This window comes from Pan troglodytes, chromosome 1 (genome assembly GCF_028858775.2).
Source record: "Pan troglodytes isolate AG18354 chromosome 1, NHGRI_mPanTro3-v2.0_pri, whole genome shotgun sequence".
Lineage (NCBI taxonomy): Eukaryota > Metazoa > Chordata > Mammalia > Primates > Hominidae > Pan > Pan troglodytes.
The window spans coordinates 105,702,478-105,720,832 of NC_072398.2; the positions used below are offsets into that span (position 1 = coordinate 105,702,478).

Sequence of the window (18,355 nt, forward strand, 5' to 3'; positions counted from 1 at the left end):
CTTTGAGCAGAAGAAAGGACTTCTCTGGGAATGCCTTGTCCCTCTCAAGTTGAGAGAGTAAAACTCTGTTATAGAAGTCTTCAGTATATCAGAGACATGAAAAAGAAGGGTTCCTATGTTTCCAATTACATATAGGACATTAGTCTCACCATCACCTAGGAAGCTTCTATACTGGCTGTGATGCTTGGTCCCAGCATAAGCCCTGTAACTGCTTGTCAGGATGCAAAGAGCACTGTAGGAGCAGTAAGGAGACTGTGCTGGTGCGTCTGTTCTGCTCTGAACTAATGTAGGTAATGGTGTGTTTTCAAGCAAAGTTACTTGACCTCCCTCAGCCACCATTTCCACATCTGCAAAATAAGTGATGGTCTTCATGACCCCCTGAGTTGACATCTGGGGCTCAGATGTAACCCTAACCATAACCCTTTATGACCCCCTGAGTTGACATCTGGCTCTCAGCTTGTTGCTCTGGTGTGGCTGAGTGGCTCTGCCATCTCAGTGGGCCTTGCCTCTCCCTGGTCAGACTGCAGCACAAGCTGGTTCTCCTGCAGCAACAGTGTGAAGAGAAACAGCAGCTCTTTGAGTCCCTCCAGTCAGAGCTACAAATCTACGAGGCACTTTATGGCAATTCCAAGAAGGGGCTGAAAGGTATGTGTTCTTCTCCCCTCACCCCATGAGCTTTTTGCCCTTGCATAGGATGCTAGTGAGGTCATTCCTTTGGGAGTTGTGGAGATCATGAGAAGCTACAGAGTTCTGTCTCAGAAACCGCCACCCGAGCCTGGGGCTCCCAGTAGGAACTCTCATACACAAAGCCCAAGGGGACAGGTTGTGGCACTAGCAAGATCCAGCCTGATCATTCCTAATTACTTTAAGAAAATCTAGACATTCCTAACAATGTCTAGATTGTAACATTTTTTAAAGCAAAAGAACTGTCCTAATGATATCATCATTTGAAAAGGCCTTTAATATTGTCGGTAATACATACTGACAACCCATTCAGCCCAATGCAGCAGGCAGTCTGCTCCCACCCTGACCCTTTCCCTAGTGACATCTGGCTCTTAGCTTATTGCCCTTTCATTTAATTTTCATAAATTCTGATTTAGTTTCCCGATTTTCTAAAGAGAAGGTGAACTGGAATTTGAAGAAATACAGGGGCTTACCAGGCTGGGCGAATAGCTTAAGTACAAAGTCATGGTGAGTGTTGAGTCAGTGGGGACCAGCCTGCCCACAGGAGAAAATTAAAAGACACAAAAACAAAAAACCCTTATAGAAATACCACTAAAAGGACCTAAATTTCAATCCTGGATTTAAATATTAAGGACATTTATTGAAGACTTTGCTGCCTGCTGAAATAATAATCTAATATTTGAGAATTTTGATATATTTCTTCATTCTTTAAATGGAGAAGGGTACTCAAAACATAATGTGAATAAGTCACAGCAGGCTGGGACAGAGGACTGACATCAATGTCATGAAATTTAGCAAAGATAAAAAGCAAAATCCTGAGCTCAATTAAAAATATCAGTGGTAGAAATAACAGATGAGGGTAGAAATATAGGACAGGCAGCCATTCATGGACTTGAGGGTTTGGGGTTTGGTAGAAACATGTTCACACAAGTAAGGCATAGGCCAAAGATTGCTAGAAATGCCAGCTCAAACTGACACTACAGTAGTGTAAGTGTGATGTTTGCCTGTGGAGACCATGTCTAAAATATTGTTAGATTAAGGGGCACTATCTTTGAAAAGGGCATTGACACACTAGGGAACATAATGAAGACAGGGCACACAATGGTGTGGACCAGAAATCTCCAACTGGTCAAAGAAACTAAAGAAATTTAGGCTTTCAAAAGATCTTGAGGACATGAGAACTGGCTTCGGATATTTGAAGAACAGTCAGGTGAAAAAGAACTCTATTTTATGTCCCTCCAGAGGGCTAAACAAAGAGTGAAGGGCAGTGGAATTTAGATTGGAATTATCATAAATCCTGATTTAGTTTCCTGATTTTCTAAAGAGAAGGTGAACTGGAACTTGAAGAAATAGAGGGGGCTCACCAGGCTGGGAGAATAGCTTAAGTACATAGTCATGGTGAGTGTTGGGTCAGTGGGACCAGCCTGCCCATAGGAGAAGCTTGGGATTGGGGGAGTGAGAAGTCAGGATGGTGGAGCAGAGTCACCAAATCTTGAAAGCTCACAGGTCAGGGTGAAAGTTGACATTCTGTATAGTAGATAATGAAACTAAGTCTGTTCTTTTTCAAAGAAGATAAGCATATGATGAAAAGAGAACTTTAGGATGCTAAGTCTCAGGGGATGTCCTGGAGTTGGGAGGCATTAGAATCTGGGAAACTATTGGAGGGGTCTAGTGATATTCTGGTACATTAAGGGATGACAGTCTAATATAAGGTGCTATTGGGAAGATGAAAGCATATAGATAGATTTTAAAACATCTCTAAAACTACTTCATCCTGAGCTACGTTTCCTTTCGTGCTTTTCTCCCTGCCTTTTAGGACTCATTTCAAAGCTACAACCACTAAAGCTCCATAATCTCTTACCTGTAATTTCAAAATTCAGTAAGATCTCCAAATTAAAATTTTCAAATACTCATTTAGTGACAAAATCTAGATGATCTGACAAGAGGATAGTCATAAGTCTTTATTTATCTACTTAGAATATTCACATAGCTCATTGCAGAAATAGTTACATGTTTGATTAAGGATTGTGGCTCACATGCAACTGGGTACATGTTATATATGATATATGCACTCTGTTGCCTTGCTAAAAACTAAAATAAATTTTACCTTTCAAAATACATTTGTTTGGCCTTAAGGTTTTCAGATAAGGGATTGTGGCCTTATAGAATATTTGTTAGATCTCTTCATCCCCAGTACAAAGAAATAGACTACATGTGGTGAATGGAGGTAAATATATGTACATATATATATTTATATATGTGTGTGTGTATATATACGTGTACATATATATGTACACGTATATATACATATATACACATGTATATACACACGTGACATATATATACACACACTATATATAGTTGTATATATATGTACACACACACACACACATATATATATAGAAAGAGAGAAAGAGAAAGACGTTGAAAAACTCATTTATTTATAATCCCTCATCTAAGGTGCCCAACTCGCATTCTCACATGCTACCAAAAGGCCTCCTCCTTCTCCTCTCATTTTTGAGAGTGGAGACCGTGAAATCTCTTTCTCCCTCATCCCCTACCCTTCTCTAGCTCAGTGCTGACCTTCTACCTTGGAGGATCCTATACTTTAGCCTACAGGACTAAGATTACCATGGACTTATCTTCATCTGCCAATCAAATGCTCTATAGGTGCATGTGTGTAACTTAAGCCGCAGGGAAGTTTCAGACTGGATGTGTGCTAGCTCAGTGCCATCCCCAGGCCACACACAGAAATGGTGACATCTCCATCATAGATGGGTTACATGAGACTCAGATGATAGTGGGGTCCTTGGCAGAAAAGAATGTCACAGAGGAGGCTTCTGACAAGTGCTTGGAAATACTTGGGTCAATGTTACCAGACTCCTCTTCTCTCTTAGCTTACAGCCTGGATGCCTGTCACCAAATCCTTTTGAGCAGTGACCTGAGCCACCTGGTGGCAGAGGTATGAGCTCTGAGAGGGCAGCTGGAGCAGAGCATTCAGGGGAACAATTGTCTGTGACTGCAGCTGCAACAGCAGCTGGATAGCCTGCTGGCAAAGCCAGCCTCAGCCCCTCCTCCATTAACCAGAACTTCCCAGCCAGCGCTGACTCTGGAAACAAGCAGCTGCTCCTCCAAGGTAGGAAGGAAAAGGGACTTAGAAAGCCCTTGGCCAGTGGGGAGATCACCAGGATGTCTGCGGCAGAAGGTGCAATCAGCCTGGTCCATGCTCCTTAGGGTCAGGTTGAAATCAGAGATGCTCTAGTCTAGCAGCCTGAGTGAAAGCATGGGATTTAGGTCAGACTGGGCTCCAGATTCTGAGTTTACCGCTTATAGGTCGTTTGATTTGGGCAAGGTGTCTAAAGTCTCAGTGGTTTAAGCCTTAGTTTCCTCATATTTAAGATGAGGATAATAACAATATATAGTTTATATGATTTTGAGCATTAAATGAGATCATTTACAAGTGCTTGGCACACTAAGAATTGCTCAATAATTAGCAGCTGTATATGTTCATATCTTTTGCTTGGATTTGCTTGGTGCTTTAGTTTTAGCCAAGTGTTTTCACATATATAATTTCATCTGAAGTAAAGCAGATTTTGCTGTCTCTGTATTTCACATAAGAAAACTTAGGTCTTGAGATATTAACAGACAAGCGAGGGTTTAGAGAAGTTATAGACAAAGCCAGGATCAGAACCAGATGTTGTGATTTTCAGTCTGTGTTCCTTCCAGCTCATTGTGCCCTGTCTCAGTATTGCTGACCTTCCCAGATTCTCTAGTCCCCCTTTCCCTCACAGGTGGGGAACTCAACTGTGTGGCAAAATGTTCCTGCCCCTAAGGAAACAGGGCTCTGGGGAAGTCCTGGATGGTGGGTGATTTATTTCGGGTGGCCATCATTCGCTTTCTCTACCCCACCCCTTGCCTGCCTTTTCAGATAGGCGTGTTTGACCAGGTCCCCCTTCTCTTCTCAATATCCCCCATCAATCTCACTTCTCCCAGTTTTCATTGAAGTGTCAGTGGTGTCCCCCTAGTCTCTTAAATCGTTCAATTTCTACTTCCTCTGTCCTTTTCTCCTTTTGATACACCATTTAGTACACCATCTCCACTCACCTCCATGGCCATACCTTCAATTTTATTCAAATCAGGAACCACTTCTGTTCAGTTTCTCTAAAGCTGAGCTTTCAAACTCTCCTGCCAGCTATTTCTGGATCATGTTAATCTTTATTTTTCTCTGGTTCTTGTAGATGCTTATTTATCTGACAGTAACCTTATTTGTCAAATGAAGGTGACAATAACATGATTATGCTGTTTTAGCAATTCAATAAAAAAACACACGTGGGCCGCCAAGCAAACCACCTGACCACCAGGAACTGCTCAGCTTACATTAGTTGGACACCTTGCCCTCCTCTGGACTGCCCTGATGGTTGTGGTGTTCAGTTATGTCTCCAACTCTTCCTTCTAACCAGGCCTTCCCCTCTCACTGGCTTCCCACACAGCAGCCAAGACTCAGCCCCACTGGTGTAGTCCCTGCCCGTCTTTCTCTAGCACCCCCGAGGCCTGAGCTGGAAAGCAGGCACTGGGCCACACTTGCCTGAGCAGGACCTTTTCTACCTTCTTTGTGATATTTTCCAATTCCTCCACCATAGGGTTGCTTTTTAGTCTCCAGCAAGACAATGTTAACCCACCAAGCCCTCTCTCTCCGTTCTTCTCATACAAGTCAATTTTTTTCAGTATTACCTCATCAGAATGATGACTAGAATGTTGAGTTTAGTCCCCCATGAATCCATTCATTCCTTCATTCCTTGATTCTAGATTTTAATATGTACTATGTATATTTATACATATTACATTTAGTTACAGGGCATCTTATTAGATACCACACACAAATTATACTCAAGACTCGGTTTATAAAAATATACCTAATAATTTTTCAAACTAGAGGTTACTTTCTCATGGAACACCCCTCAGTTAAAGGAATACCTTTTTGTTCTGAAGAATGGACACACTCTGAACTCAGTGACTCATGGGCTTTTGCTTTTGCTTGTGGGGTATGGATAATTCTGTAAGAGGAGAGTCCTGCCACCTTAGGTCTCAGTGGGGATGGCTAGGTGTGCATGTGCTTCATGTGCAGTGTGTTCCAGGGCTCCTGAAAACTGTGGTTGCCTTTACCCCCTAGATTCAGCTGTGTCCCCTCCAGTCTGGGATGTTGGTATGAATTCCCCAGCTCTGGTCTTCCCCAACTCGACTTCCTCTACTCCTGGCTCAGAAACAGCCATAATCAAGAGAGCAAATGGTAAATATGGCAACTAAAGGGCCCAGGGACTGATGATGGAAAGAGATTAATGCAAACAACCTTTTCTTGTCTGTAAACATATTATCTGTATTTAGACAGTATTCTCTGCATGCCCCAAGGCCTTTAGCCCTACTCCCTGCACCTTCTGTGGCTGCCTTTCTTGCCATTGTTCATCCTCCTGTAGTTTTCCTACTGCTGTTCTTGCTTCATTGCACCATAATCTCTCCATTCTTGAAAATGTTCTCTGTATCCAGCTTGATTTCCTTGTCTGTGTCTTCTCTACCCAGAAGCTTATTATTTATTATGATTCATCCTATTTCATTTGCCAAGGAAAAAATTGTCTCCTGGCAAATTTATCATTAAGAGATAATGTAAGAAAGATTATAAAATATATAGAAGCCAGAAGATCTCTATGGACTTTACCCCACCCTTGTAAATTCCAAGGCTTCCTTTCTTGTTCCCAGCCTCGTCCTTTTCTTGTTCCCTACCTCTTTTGAGTTGGAGCAAACTGAGGATATCATTATGAATAACAGAAGATTCTGTTGTGTTGTCATTTTCTTTTTTAGGCTTGGGTTTTGATACTTCTCCAGTATTGAAGACCCCTCGCAAGCTGGAGGGTGATGCTACTGATGGCTCCTTTGCCAATAAGCATGGCCACCGTGTCATTGGCCACATTGATGACTACAGTGCCCTAAGACAGCAGATTGCAGAGGGCAAGCTGCTGGTCAAAAAGATAGTGTCTCTTGTGAGATCAGCGTGCAGCTTCCCTGGCCTTGAAGCCCAAGGCACAGGGGTAATCACACCTGAAGCTTTAGGTGCACTCTTTCCTTGTGCCCCTTCTTCCTTTGATGTTAACTCCTTCTCCCACCATTTTTGTTTTTTTGTTTTTTTCCATGCTTTGCATCTCTCAACATCTGAGGCTTCCTCTTCCATGCATAGCAGCCAGGCCCTTTCTTCTCTATCTCCTATTTTCACTGTGAGTTCTGCTCTGTTCCATATATAGCTGACTGGATATTTCCCCTCAGCCACACAGAAACACGTGGCATTGCCTAGCAGCCTTTTGTAGCTTATTATCTACCATAGTCATGCAGGCACATGACCATCTGTGGGCAGAGTCAACTCAATGGGATGGACAGAAACTGAAGGATTTGCAGGTGTATGGCCCCCACATGTGGAAGGGGTGAGAAGCCTGACAGCCACGGCATTTCCTTGTGCAGACTGCATACGGGGAGGGAAGGTAGTCAGCAAAGCTTCTCAGAGCACCTTTCCAGTGAGAGAGACCAGGCACCAGTGGCTGTGCTGTCTGAGCTGTTGGAGACCCATGGATGCATAGGGACAGCCCTGCCTCCACGGAGCCCCCACACTAGAGGGCAAGACACACACCCAAGTAGATAAGCACAGTACGGGTCTACAGGCACAGTATGAGAAGTCATCCTTTGTGCCGTGAGAGCGCCAATGCAAATGTGGTCATTTATCTCAGGCAAGGAAGGTAACAGGTTCATAGAGGACATAGCAAGGGGGGTGAGTTTTGAAAGCCTTATGGGTTCTGCAGGTGGAGGAAGGCATTCCTGGTAAAGGGAGCAGCACCTTAGTTCTGAGAGCTGCAAATGGTTGTGCAAGGGCTTCACAGGTTCAAGCAGGCCCATGTTCTGCGCCTCACTCACAAAGGAAGCTTGAGCCCAAGCAGGGGGAAGAAAGTAATCTCTCCGCTCCTGTGGTGTTACCTTTCCCCAGGTGCTAGGCAGCAAAGGCATTCATGAGCTTCGGAGCAGCACCAGTGCCCTGCACCATGCCCTAGAGGAGTCGGCTTCCCTCCTCACCATGTTCTGGAGAGCGGCCCTGCCAAGCACCCACATCCCTGTGCTGCCTGGCAAAGTGGTAAGATGCCAGTGTCCTTTCTTGGTTCAAACCCAGTTCTCCTGCCCTCCAATACTGTTCTGTCTCCTCAATGTCACAGCTTTTCCAGAAAATCAGGAGCCACATAGTGAATTGGGATAGACAGGAACTTAGAGGAGTGTCCCTGGAGGGACATCTCTGACCCTTGGTGGCTGCTTTCATTGCAGCTCTAAATACATCCCATTCCCCACCAGCCCCTTGACCCCTGGATAAGAAATCAAAGAAGACGAGGAAGGAGTGTGGAGAAGGCGGAGACATCAGAACCCTGGCAATCCATAAATGTTCAGTTTCTTTACCTCTCTGAAGTTTGGATGAGCTGAAATTCAGTTAAAGCTTTAGCACCCATCTCCCACCCCACAGGTCCCGTGGTCAAATGATCACAGAATGCCCCATGAGACTGAGCCTTTTTAGCCACTGCCTGGAATCCCAACATACAACTTAAGCTGGCATCGCTGGACCAGGCCTGGGGAAAGTCAGCCTCCCCTCAGGATCTGCTCAGAGCTCAGGCTAACTCTGATTGGCAGACCCTTGTGTAGGCAGGTTTCAGGATCCCCTCCCCAGGGATTCTACTTCCAGGTCAATGTCACCAATACCTTTTGGATCCAACTATGCTAATTCCAGGGAGAGGGTGTTGTGCCATCTTCATGTTGGCACAAATATTTACAAACTTGCAAACTTGCCTGAGTCCAGATCTCTCTCCCCAGCATAACACTTCTGAACTCTCAATCTTACCTGTGAAGGGAGAGTGACAGAACTGATATCAGGACTAAAGCAAGGTCCTCTTCAGAGTTGAGAGTTTGATACCAGCCTGAGGCGAGGTTCTCTTAAGCTACAGGTGTGTAGGCCTGTGCTAGTCTGCATGGGGAATTCCAGAGTCTCATTATTCCTGCCTAATGGCCTCATCCTAAACTGTCCTCAGCTGGAGGTATTCGAGGCTGTGAAGGAGGAAATCCAGTTCAGGAGGGTTGAGAAGATTGTAGAATCCTTCTTTGAACTGGAAAGAGCCACAAAGCACAGGGTGCTTTAGGCCTTCTGCCTGTTCAGTAAGAGTCTGTTCCTCTTATCCAGGGAGAATCAACAGAAAGGGAACTTCTGGAACTGAGAACCAAAGTATCCAAACAGGAGCGGCTCCTTCAGAGCACAGCTGAGCGTCTGAAGACCACCAACCAACAGAAGGAGAGCATGAAGCAGTTCATCGTCAGCCAGCGTAGGTTCCCTGAGAGGGAATGGGGGAAGAAACAGGCAGTCTTCCCAATGCCGCACTTGTGCTGCTGATGAGCAGTGACCAGGTGGGCTTGGAGATGTTGGGAGTGGAGACTGATTTGATGTCCCCAAACCTCCTGTGCCACGAGCAATTGTGGATGCAGAGGGAGGGGAGGACGGGGTGGATAGAAGGAGACTCCAAACTGAATAGCTAGAAAGAAATAAATGCTTTAGAATTCTCACGCTAAGCAAATAGGGTTAATTTCTGCTGGTGATTTCTACTCTGTGGTGCTCTTTTGTTGTTTCAGAGGCCAGAACACACGATGTTTTAAAGAAGGCAAGGACTAACTTAGAGGTAAGGAAACTACTGCACCAGTCAGAGGCACCAAGCCTGTCCCCCACCCATCACCATCCGTTAGCAGATCTTGTAGGTGATGCTTGGCCTGCTTTGGCCTTCCAGGAGAAGATTTTCAGTCCACTTGCAAGATCACAGGTCCTCAGTGAGCTTCCTGATAGTTTCTGTTCCCATCACCCTCCCACCCCGTCAGCTCCTGCCCCTGTATCTTGGTTCACTCTCACATTGTCCTCATCTCTCCATTTTACTCCAATTTTTCTTCTTTGATGCCAGGTCAGGAGACTGGAGAAATGCAATTCAGCTCACTCTGGAAGTCATTAGACATTCAGGAGTCTGCCTCTGAATGAGCTTTTGGTAGAGGGATCTTGAGGCCAGTTATGTGTTCTACTCTTCATGAAAAAGTAAAAGCAATTTGCAACCTAATAAACTGATTTCACTGCACACTCCTGGGTTAAGAACAGCAATTTGATTTTGCTGTATCTTTAAGTAACATGACAAAAGAGATCTGTTGGGTCTCATTGGTCTAAAAGAGAATTTGTTAAATAACAACTGAACCTTCATGGGAAAAATATTACATATGTACCAGACATTATCTACATTTACTTAAAACACTAAGTGTTCATCATTCCCTAGGAAGTGCTTTGAAGAAAAACTTGAGGTATATGAAATGGTTAAAAATCAGAAACTAAACCTTTTAATGTGAACTTCAAAGCTTTGCCATAAGCAATTCAGCATATTCCTAGAAATGTTTCTAAACCATAACCTGAGAGAATGTTGATCCCCATAGTGTGAAAATGACTTGGGCCAGTTTAACTTGCTCTTTTTTTTTTAATTTTTTCACTAATTCCCTTTTATTTTTCTCTGATAATTATTCTCTTTCCTGAGCCTCTTTAGAGCAGCACTTACAGGATTGCCTCTGTAAAGCCTTATTCCTGTCCCAGAAAAGGTAACCCAAAAATCTCTAGTATCCACTGGCTTTCTCCAGTGTGGAAGCTTTCCCCTCCACCTCCCATAGATCACTGGAAAGGACCCGAGGCCTCGGTTCTAATCCCTGGCTTATCACTAACTGCTGTGTGGCTTTGGCTTGTCCCTTAGTCTCTGTGAGACTGCTGCACCCTCACCTGTCAAAGATGGAACTGGACTTAGTTGAGCTCTGAGGTCCCTGTGGACTTGGCCCCTCCACACCCTCATTATGGCGACTGGACATAAACTTAACAGAGGACTTCCCTGCAAAATGTCCTCTTCTTCCTACAACAGGCTGTTTCTGTATGTGCATGTTTCACGCTAAGCACTTCTTTCTTGGGCGGAGATGGCAAAGGCCTCTTTCTGCTGAGACAAAGTGATTTGGAGAGTCACCTGGCCCCTGAAGAGGGAGTGGTAGGATCCAGCCACCCAGTGTGCAGTGAATTGGAGCAGGGATCTCAGCACACAGGGAGGTGGGAGGCTCCCCCTAACCTCGGGCACCTGTTGCTCCTCCAGACTGCAGCGCATGCTCTTAGCTCATCCTCTTAACTGGCTCTCACCATGCTCCTGGCTTTGGTCACCATGTAGCTCTCACTCCTGCTTCAGGTAGCCATCAGTAGGGCCTGGCAATATACACTGATTTGGTTTGTTTTATGTTTGTCTGCAGGTGAAATCCCTAAGGGCTCTGACGTGTACTCCAGCCTTGTGACCCTTGCCTTCCAGGAACCATGCAAGAAGCGCAGCCACCAGAAGTCCTTAAAACAGCAGGAAAGGTTGGCCTGTCCCCCTTTTGTGCAGCTACCTATCTGCTGAGGAGCATCTGGGCCTCATTCCTCCAAGTCCACTGGAGGGTCCAGAAGAGGGAGTCAGAGATGTATCCTGGTGGAGCTGGGAGAAAGGCAGAAAGCCTTTCTGACAGCTATGGAATACCATTAGCCAAGGTCCACTTGGCCCAGCACTAAGCAAAAGATGCGTAGTTTGCATAGAAGGTTTTGGGATACTGCCTCTCAACAGCCCCAGCAGCTTGGGAACTAGCAAGAGCACATTTCTTGCCTCATCGGCTGTCCTGAGATGGAAAACTCAGTGGATATAGGACCCTGATTCCGATGAATGGGGCACGTGGTCCCAATGCTGGAGCTCCTCTGTCAGGTTCTAAAAGCACACTACAGAGCAGCGGTGCCCTGCCGGACACTGCTGGCGGGGGCTCAGTGAACACTACTCACAGATCCACACCTGACCCTGTTGGGTCGAGTCAGGCTGGCCTTTGGTCTGCACTGTAGCACCTGCGTTCTTTGAGTTCACATCATGAATGTGGTGACTTCCCAGATACCATCTCAGGCTTAACCTAGCACATCCTATTTCTTTTCTTCTATGATATCCAAATTTGACTGACCTCACTTCAAAGATGCTGTCCTATTTTGTCATCCTATCTTACCTTGGGGAAATTGGAGACTGATGGCCAGACCAACTGTGTTGAAATTCTTGCATAGAGCAAACCTGTGCTCATTTTTAAGTGGCATGGGAGAGGCCTCCAGCCATGGTAAAGCCTAGTCTGTGTCTTCACAGTGCTGGTAGAATGTGTTTGTGTGTATAAATGTATGATATAGATTTATATATGTTGCTATCGCCATATATTGAAGGCCAACATAACTGGTGGACAGGGTGGGTGACAGAAAATGAAAGTCTTTGGTGATTATTAAAGGAAAATGTGTATAAAGAAATAAATAGTTTTTCTTTCACTGCTTTGTTTCCCATTTCTGCACCAATCACTTGACAGTATAAAGAACTGGAAAGAGAAAATGGGAAAGACAAACTGTTTAAGAAGCACATAGTCTAATGCTTGAACTCTAACTTTAAAAGATTAAGGTTTTCCTTCTTTGTCATTTTGTAAGAATCCCCAGTCTGAAAATATGAAAGAATGGTTCTTAAACTTAGTGTACCTTAGAAGCAACTGTGGAGATTATAGGAGCTACCTCCTGGTCTCCAATCCCAGGAGATTTAGTTGGTGTGAGCCCTAGAATCTGCATTTTTTAAATATAAGCACCCCAGGTGATTCCATTACATGTGGGCTGCAGATCACAGTTTAAAAAAACAGTGTTCTATAACATTGAATCAAAACTAAAACTACATTTAAGAACCTTGAATCAAAAAGTATGTCATTCCATAAACATTGATGTAAAAATTTTAAAATATTCCTTGGGAAAAGTTCTTAGCTACATGCTTTCGATCCCCAAGATTAAAATAAAGCTATCACTTCACAATTATGTACTAGAAACATTTAAAAAATAAAAACAGGTAGAAGGTGGAGTAAGATGGTAGAATAGAATTCTCCAGCAATGGTCTCTCTGAAGGAACATCAAATTGAACAACTATCTATGTAAGAAAACACTTTCACAAGGGCTAACCAGGTGAGAGATCATAGCACCTGGTTTTAACATGCTAACAAGAAAAGATGCATTGAAGAAGGGAGGAAGGACAGTCTTGCATTGCCTATGACACCTCTCCCCCAACCACAGGAAATGCATCTCCGAGAGAGAATCTAATGGCTTGGGGACAAGGGGGAAAGTGTGGGACTTTATGAAACTTAGTACCTGTCTTGCCATAGTGACACACGGCACTGGACAGAACCCCACAGCACTTGATTCCAGGCTGGTGTCCACAAAAGAAGCATTTAGACCCACCCTGGGCCACAAGGGAATCAGCTGCCCCAGCAGGAAGAACCCAGCAAAGTTCTGGCTGGCTTTATCACTGGAGATTTCTTGGGCTTCAAGTGAATTTCAGTGGCCGGCAGGCTGTAGTGACCGCAGTCCTTGGGCAAGCCCTGATGCTGCATAGGTCTGGAAGACCCTGGACTTGAGGTGTGAGCCAGTATGACGGCAGCAGCTGCAGCAGCTATGGGGAATGCCTGTATCACCCCTCCCCACACTTCAGGCAGTGCAGCCTGAAGAAAGATTCCTTTTGCTTGGGGGAAAGAAAGGGAAGTAAGCTAGGGGCTTTACCTGGGAATGCAGAGAACAATCCCTGATCTTCCCCAAGTCCACAGGGCTGGGGACCTAGGAATCTGTAAGAATTGCAGTGTACCTGGGCCTAGGGTGCCCTGTAGTACAAAACTGGCTGCAGTGATTCACTGGCTTAGGGAACTCATCAGCCCACTTTGAATTCCAGGAAGGTCCTCTGAAGGACGGGTACAAACAAGACCTGACTGCAAACGCTGGAATAAATACCTTATCCTTCAATGCCCAGATACTGACAAACATCGACAGTATCAATAACATTGAAGTCAATATGACCTCAACAAATGGACCAAGTAAGGCACCCAGTGATCAACCCTGGAGAGATGGAGATGTGTAACCTCTCAGCGAATTCAGAATAGCTATTTTGAGAAAGCTCAATGAACTTCAAGAAAACACAAAAACAATTCAGAAATATATCAGAAATTTAACAAGATTACTGAAGTAAGAGAAAAAAATCAAATCCTGGAGCTGGAAAATGCATTAGTGGGTCTCAGTAGACTTGATCAAGCAGAAGAAAGAATTAGTGAGCGTGCAAACAAGCTATTTGAAAATACAGTCAGAGAGGGAGGAGCCAAGATGGCCGAATAGGAACAGCTCCGGTCTACAGCTCCCAGCGTGAACGACGCAGAAGACGGTGATTTCTGCATTTCCATCTGAGGTACCAGGTTCATCTCACTAGGGAGTGCCAGACAGTGGGCGCAGGCCAGTGGGTGCGCGCACCGTGCGCGAGCCGAAGCAGGGCGAGGCATTGCCTCACCTGGGAAGCGCAAGGGGTCAGGGAGTTCCCTTTCCGAGTCAAAGAAAGGGGTGACGGACGCACCTGGAAAACTCGGGTCACTCCCACCCGAATATTGCGTGTTTCAGACCGGCTTAAAAAACGGCGCACCACGAGACTATATCCCACACCTGGCTCGGAGGGTCCTACGCCCTCGGAATCTCGCTGATTGCTAGCACAGCAGTCTGAGATCAAACTGCAAGGCGGCAGCGAGGCTGGGGGAGGGGCGCCCGCCATTGCCCAGGCTTGCTTAGGTAAACAAAGCAGCCGGGAAGCTCGAACTGGGTGGAGCCCACCACAGCTCAAGGAGGCCTGCCTGCCTCTGTAGGCTCCACCTCTGGGGGCAGGGCACAGACAAACAAAAAGACAGCAGTAACCTCTGCAGACTTAAATGTCCCTGTCTGACAGCTTTGAAGAGAGCAGTGGTTCTCCCAGCACGCAGCTGGAGATCTGAGAACGGGCAGACTGCCTCCTCAAGTGGGTCCCTGACCCCTGACCCCCGAGCAGCCTAACTGGGAGGCACCCCCCAGCAGGGGCACACTGACACCTCACACGGCAGGGTATTCCAACAGACCTGCAGCTGAGGGTCCTGTCTGTTAGAAGGAAAACTAACAAACAGAAAGGACATCCACACCGAAAACCCATCTGTACATCACCATCATCAAAGACCAAAAGTAGATAAAACCACAAAGATGGGGAAAAAACAGAACAGAAAAACAGGAAACTCTAAAATGCAGAGCGCCTCTCCTCCTCCAAAGGAACGCAGTTCCTCACCAGCAACGGAACAAAGCTGGATGGAGAATGATTTTGACGAGCTGAGAGAAGAAGTCTTCAGACGATCAAATTACTCTGAGCTATGGGAGGACATTCAAACCAAAGTCAAAGAAGTTGAAAACTTTGAAAAAAATTTAGAAGAATGTATAACTAGAATAACCAATACAGAGAAGTGCTTAAAGGAGCTGATGGAGCTGAAAACCAAGGCTCGAGAACTACGTGAAGAATGCAGAAGCCTCAGGAGCCGATGCGATCAACTGGAAGAAAGGGTATCAGCAATGGAAGATGAAATGAATGAAACGAAGCGAGAAGGGAAGTCTAGAGAAAAAAGAATAAAAAGAAATGAGCAAAGCCTCCAAGAAATATGGGACTATGTGAAAAGACCAAATCTACGTCTGATTGGTGTACCTGAAAGTGATGGGGAGAATGAAACCAAGTTGGAAAACACTCTGCAGGATATTATCCAGGAGAACTTCCCCAATCTAGCAAGGCAGGCCAACGTTCAGATTCAGGAAATACAGAGAACGCCACAAAGATACTCCTCGAGAAGAGCAACTCCAAGACACATAATTGTCAGATTCACCAAAGTTGAAATGAAGGAAAAAATGTTAAGGGCAGCCAGACAGAAAGGTCGGGTTACCCTCAAAGGGAAGCCCATCAGACTAACAGCGGATCTCTCGGCAGAAACCCTACAAGCCAGAAGAGAGTGGGGGCCAATATTCAACATTCTTAAAGAAAAGAATTTTCAACCCAGAATTTCATATCCAGCCAAACTAAGCTTCATAAGTGAAGGAGAAATAAAATACTTTACAGACAAGCAAATGCTGACCGATTTTGTCACCACCAGGCCTGCCCTAAAAGAGCTCCTGAAGGAAGCGCTAAACATGGAAAGGAACAACCGGTACCAGCCACTGCAAAATCATGCCAAAATGTAAAGACCATCAAGACTAGGAAGAAACTGCATCAACTAACGAGCAAAATCACCAGCTAACAACATAATGACAGGATCAAATTCACACATAACAATATTAACTTTAAATGTAAATGGACTAAATTCTCCAATTAAAAGACACAGACTGGCAAGTTGGATAAAGAGTCAAGACCCATCAGTGTGCTGTATTCAGGAAACCCATCTCACGTGCAGAGACACACATAGGCTCAAAATAAAAGGATGGAGGAAGATCTACCAAGCAAATGGAAAACAAAAAAAGGCAGGGGTTGCAATCCTAGTCTCTGATAAAACAGACTTTAAACCAACAAAGATCAAAAGAGACAAAGAAGGCCATTACATAATGGTAAAGGGATCAATTCAACAAGAGGAGCTAACTATCCTAAATATTTATGCACCCAATACAGGAGCACCCAGATTCATAAAGCAAGTCCTGAGTGACCTACAAAGAGACTTAGACTCCCACACATTAATAATGGGAGACTTTAACACCCCACTGTCAACATTAGACAGATCAACGAGACAGAAAGTCAACAAGGATACCCAGGGATTGAACTCAGCTCTGCACCAAGCGGACCTAATAGACATCTACAGAACTCTCCACCCCAAATCAACAGAATATACATTTTTTTCAGCACCACACCACACCTATTCCAAAATTGACCACATAGTTGGAAGTAAAGCTCTCCTCAGCAAATGTAAAAGAACAGAAATTATAACAAACTATCTCTCAGACCACAGTGCAATCAAACTAGAACTCAGGATTAAGAATCTCACTCAAAGCTGCTCAACTACATGGAAACTGAACAACCTGCTCCTGAATGACTGCTGGGTACATAACGAAATGAAGGCAGAAATAAAGATGTTCTTTGAAACCAACGAGAACAAAGACACAACATACCAGAATCTCTGGGACTCATTCAAAGCAGTGTGCAGAGGGAAATTTATAGCACTAAATGCCCACAAGAGAAAGCAGGAAAGATCCAAAATTGACACCCTAACATCACAATTAAAAGAACTAGAAAAGCAAGAGCAAACACATTCAAAAGCGAGCAGAAGGCAAGAAATAACTAAAATCAGAGCAGAACTGAAGGAAATAGAGACACAAAAAACCCTTCAAAAAATTAATGAATCCAGGAGCTGGTTTTTTGAAAGGATCAACAAAATTGATAGACCGCTAGCAAGACTAATAAAGAAAAAAAGAGAGAAGAATCAAATAGATGCAATAAAAAATGATAAAGGGGATATCACCACCGATCCCACAGAAATACAAACTACCATCAGAGAATACTACAAACACCTCTACGCAAATAAACTAGAAAATCTAGAAGAAATGGATACATTCCTTGACACATACACTCTCCCAAGACTAAACCAGGAAGAAGTTGAATCTCTGAATAGACCAATAACAGGAGCTGAAATTGTGGCAATAATCAATAGTTTACCAACCAAAAAGAGTCCAGGACCAGATGGATTCACAGCCGAATTCTACCAGAGGTACAAGGAGGAACTGGTACCATTCCTTCTGAAAATATTCCAATCAATAGAAAAAGAGGGAATCCTCCCTAACTCATTTTATGAGGCCAGCATCATTCTGATACCAAAGCCTGGCAGAGACACAACCAAAAAAGAGAATTTTAGACCAATATCCTTGATGAACATTGATGCAAAAATCCTCAATAAAATACTGGCAAACCAAATCCAGCAGCACATCAAAAAGCTTATCCACCATGATCAAGTGGGCTTCATCCCTGGGATGCAAGGCTGGTTCAACATACGCAAATCAATAAATGTAATCCAGCATATAAACAGAGCCAAAGACAAAAACCACATGATTATCTCAATAGATGCAGAAAAAGCCTTTGACAAAATTCAACAACCCTTCATGCTAAAAACTCTCAATAAATTAGGTATTGATGGGACATATTTCAAAATAATAAGAGCTATCTATGACAAACCCACAGCCAATATCATACTGAATGGGCAAAAACTGGAAGCATTCCCTTTGAAAACTGGCACAAGACAGGGATGCCCTCTCTCACCGCTCCTATTCAACATAGTGTTGGAAGTTCTGGCCAGGGCAATCAGGCAGGAGAAGGAAATAAAGGGTATTCAATTAGGAAAAGAGGAAGTCAAATTGTCCCTGTTTGCAGACGACATGATTGTTTATCTAGAAAACCCCATTGTCTCAGCCCAAAATCTCCTTAAGCTGATAAGCAACTTCAGCAAAGTCTCAGGATACAAAATCAATGTACAAAAATCACAAGCATTCTTATACACCAACAACAGACAAACAGAGAGCCAAATCATGAGTGAACTCCCATTCACAATTGCTTCAAAGAGAATAAAATACCTAGGAATCCAACTTACAAGGGATGTGAAGCACCTCTTCAAGGAGAACTACAAACCACTGCTCAAGGAAATAAAAGAGGATACAAACAAATGGAAGAACATT

General features: G+C 44.3%; 1 protein-coding gene across 1 annotated transcript in view; it reads left to right on the forward strand.

Annotated features, from left to right (window-relative positions):
- The window catches only part of LOC107971351 (myomegalin-like), a 55,490-nt gene extending 44,289 nt beyond the window's left edge, over positions 1-11,201 (forward strand). The window contains 10 exon segments of the mRNA XM_063797782.1: positions 521-645; positions 3,582-3,728; positions 3,731-3,820; positions 5,855-5,971; positions 6,538-6,764; positions 7,706-7,849; positions 8,936-9,074; positions 9,379-9,425; positions 10,320-10,371; positions 11,056-11,201. Of these exon segments, the coding sequence (XP_063653852.1) occupies positions 521-645; positions 3,582-3,728; positions 3,731-3,820; positions 5,855-5,971; positions 6,538-6,764; positions 7,706-7,849; positions 8,936-9,074; positions 9,379-9,425; positions 10,320-10,371; positions 11,056-11,201 (1,234 nt within the window).
- Positions 11,202-18,355: the final 7,154 nt, after the last annotated feature.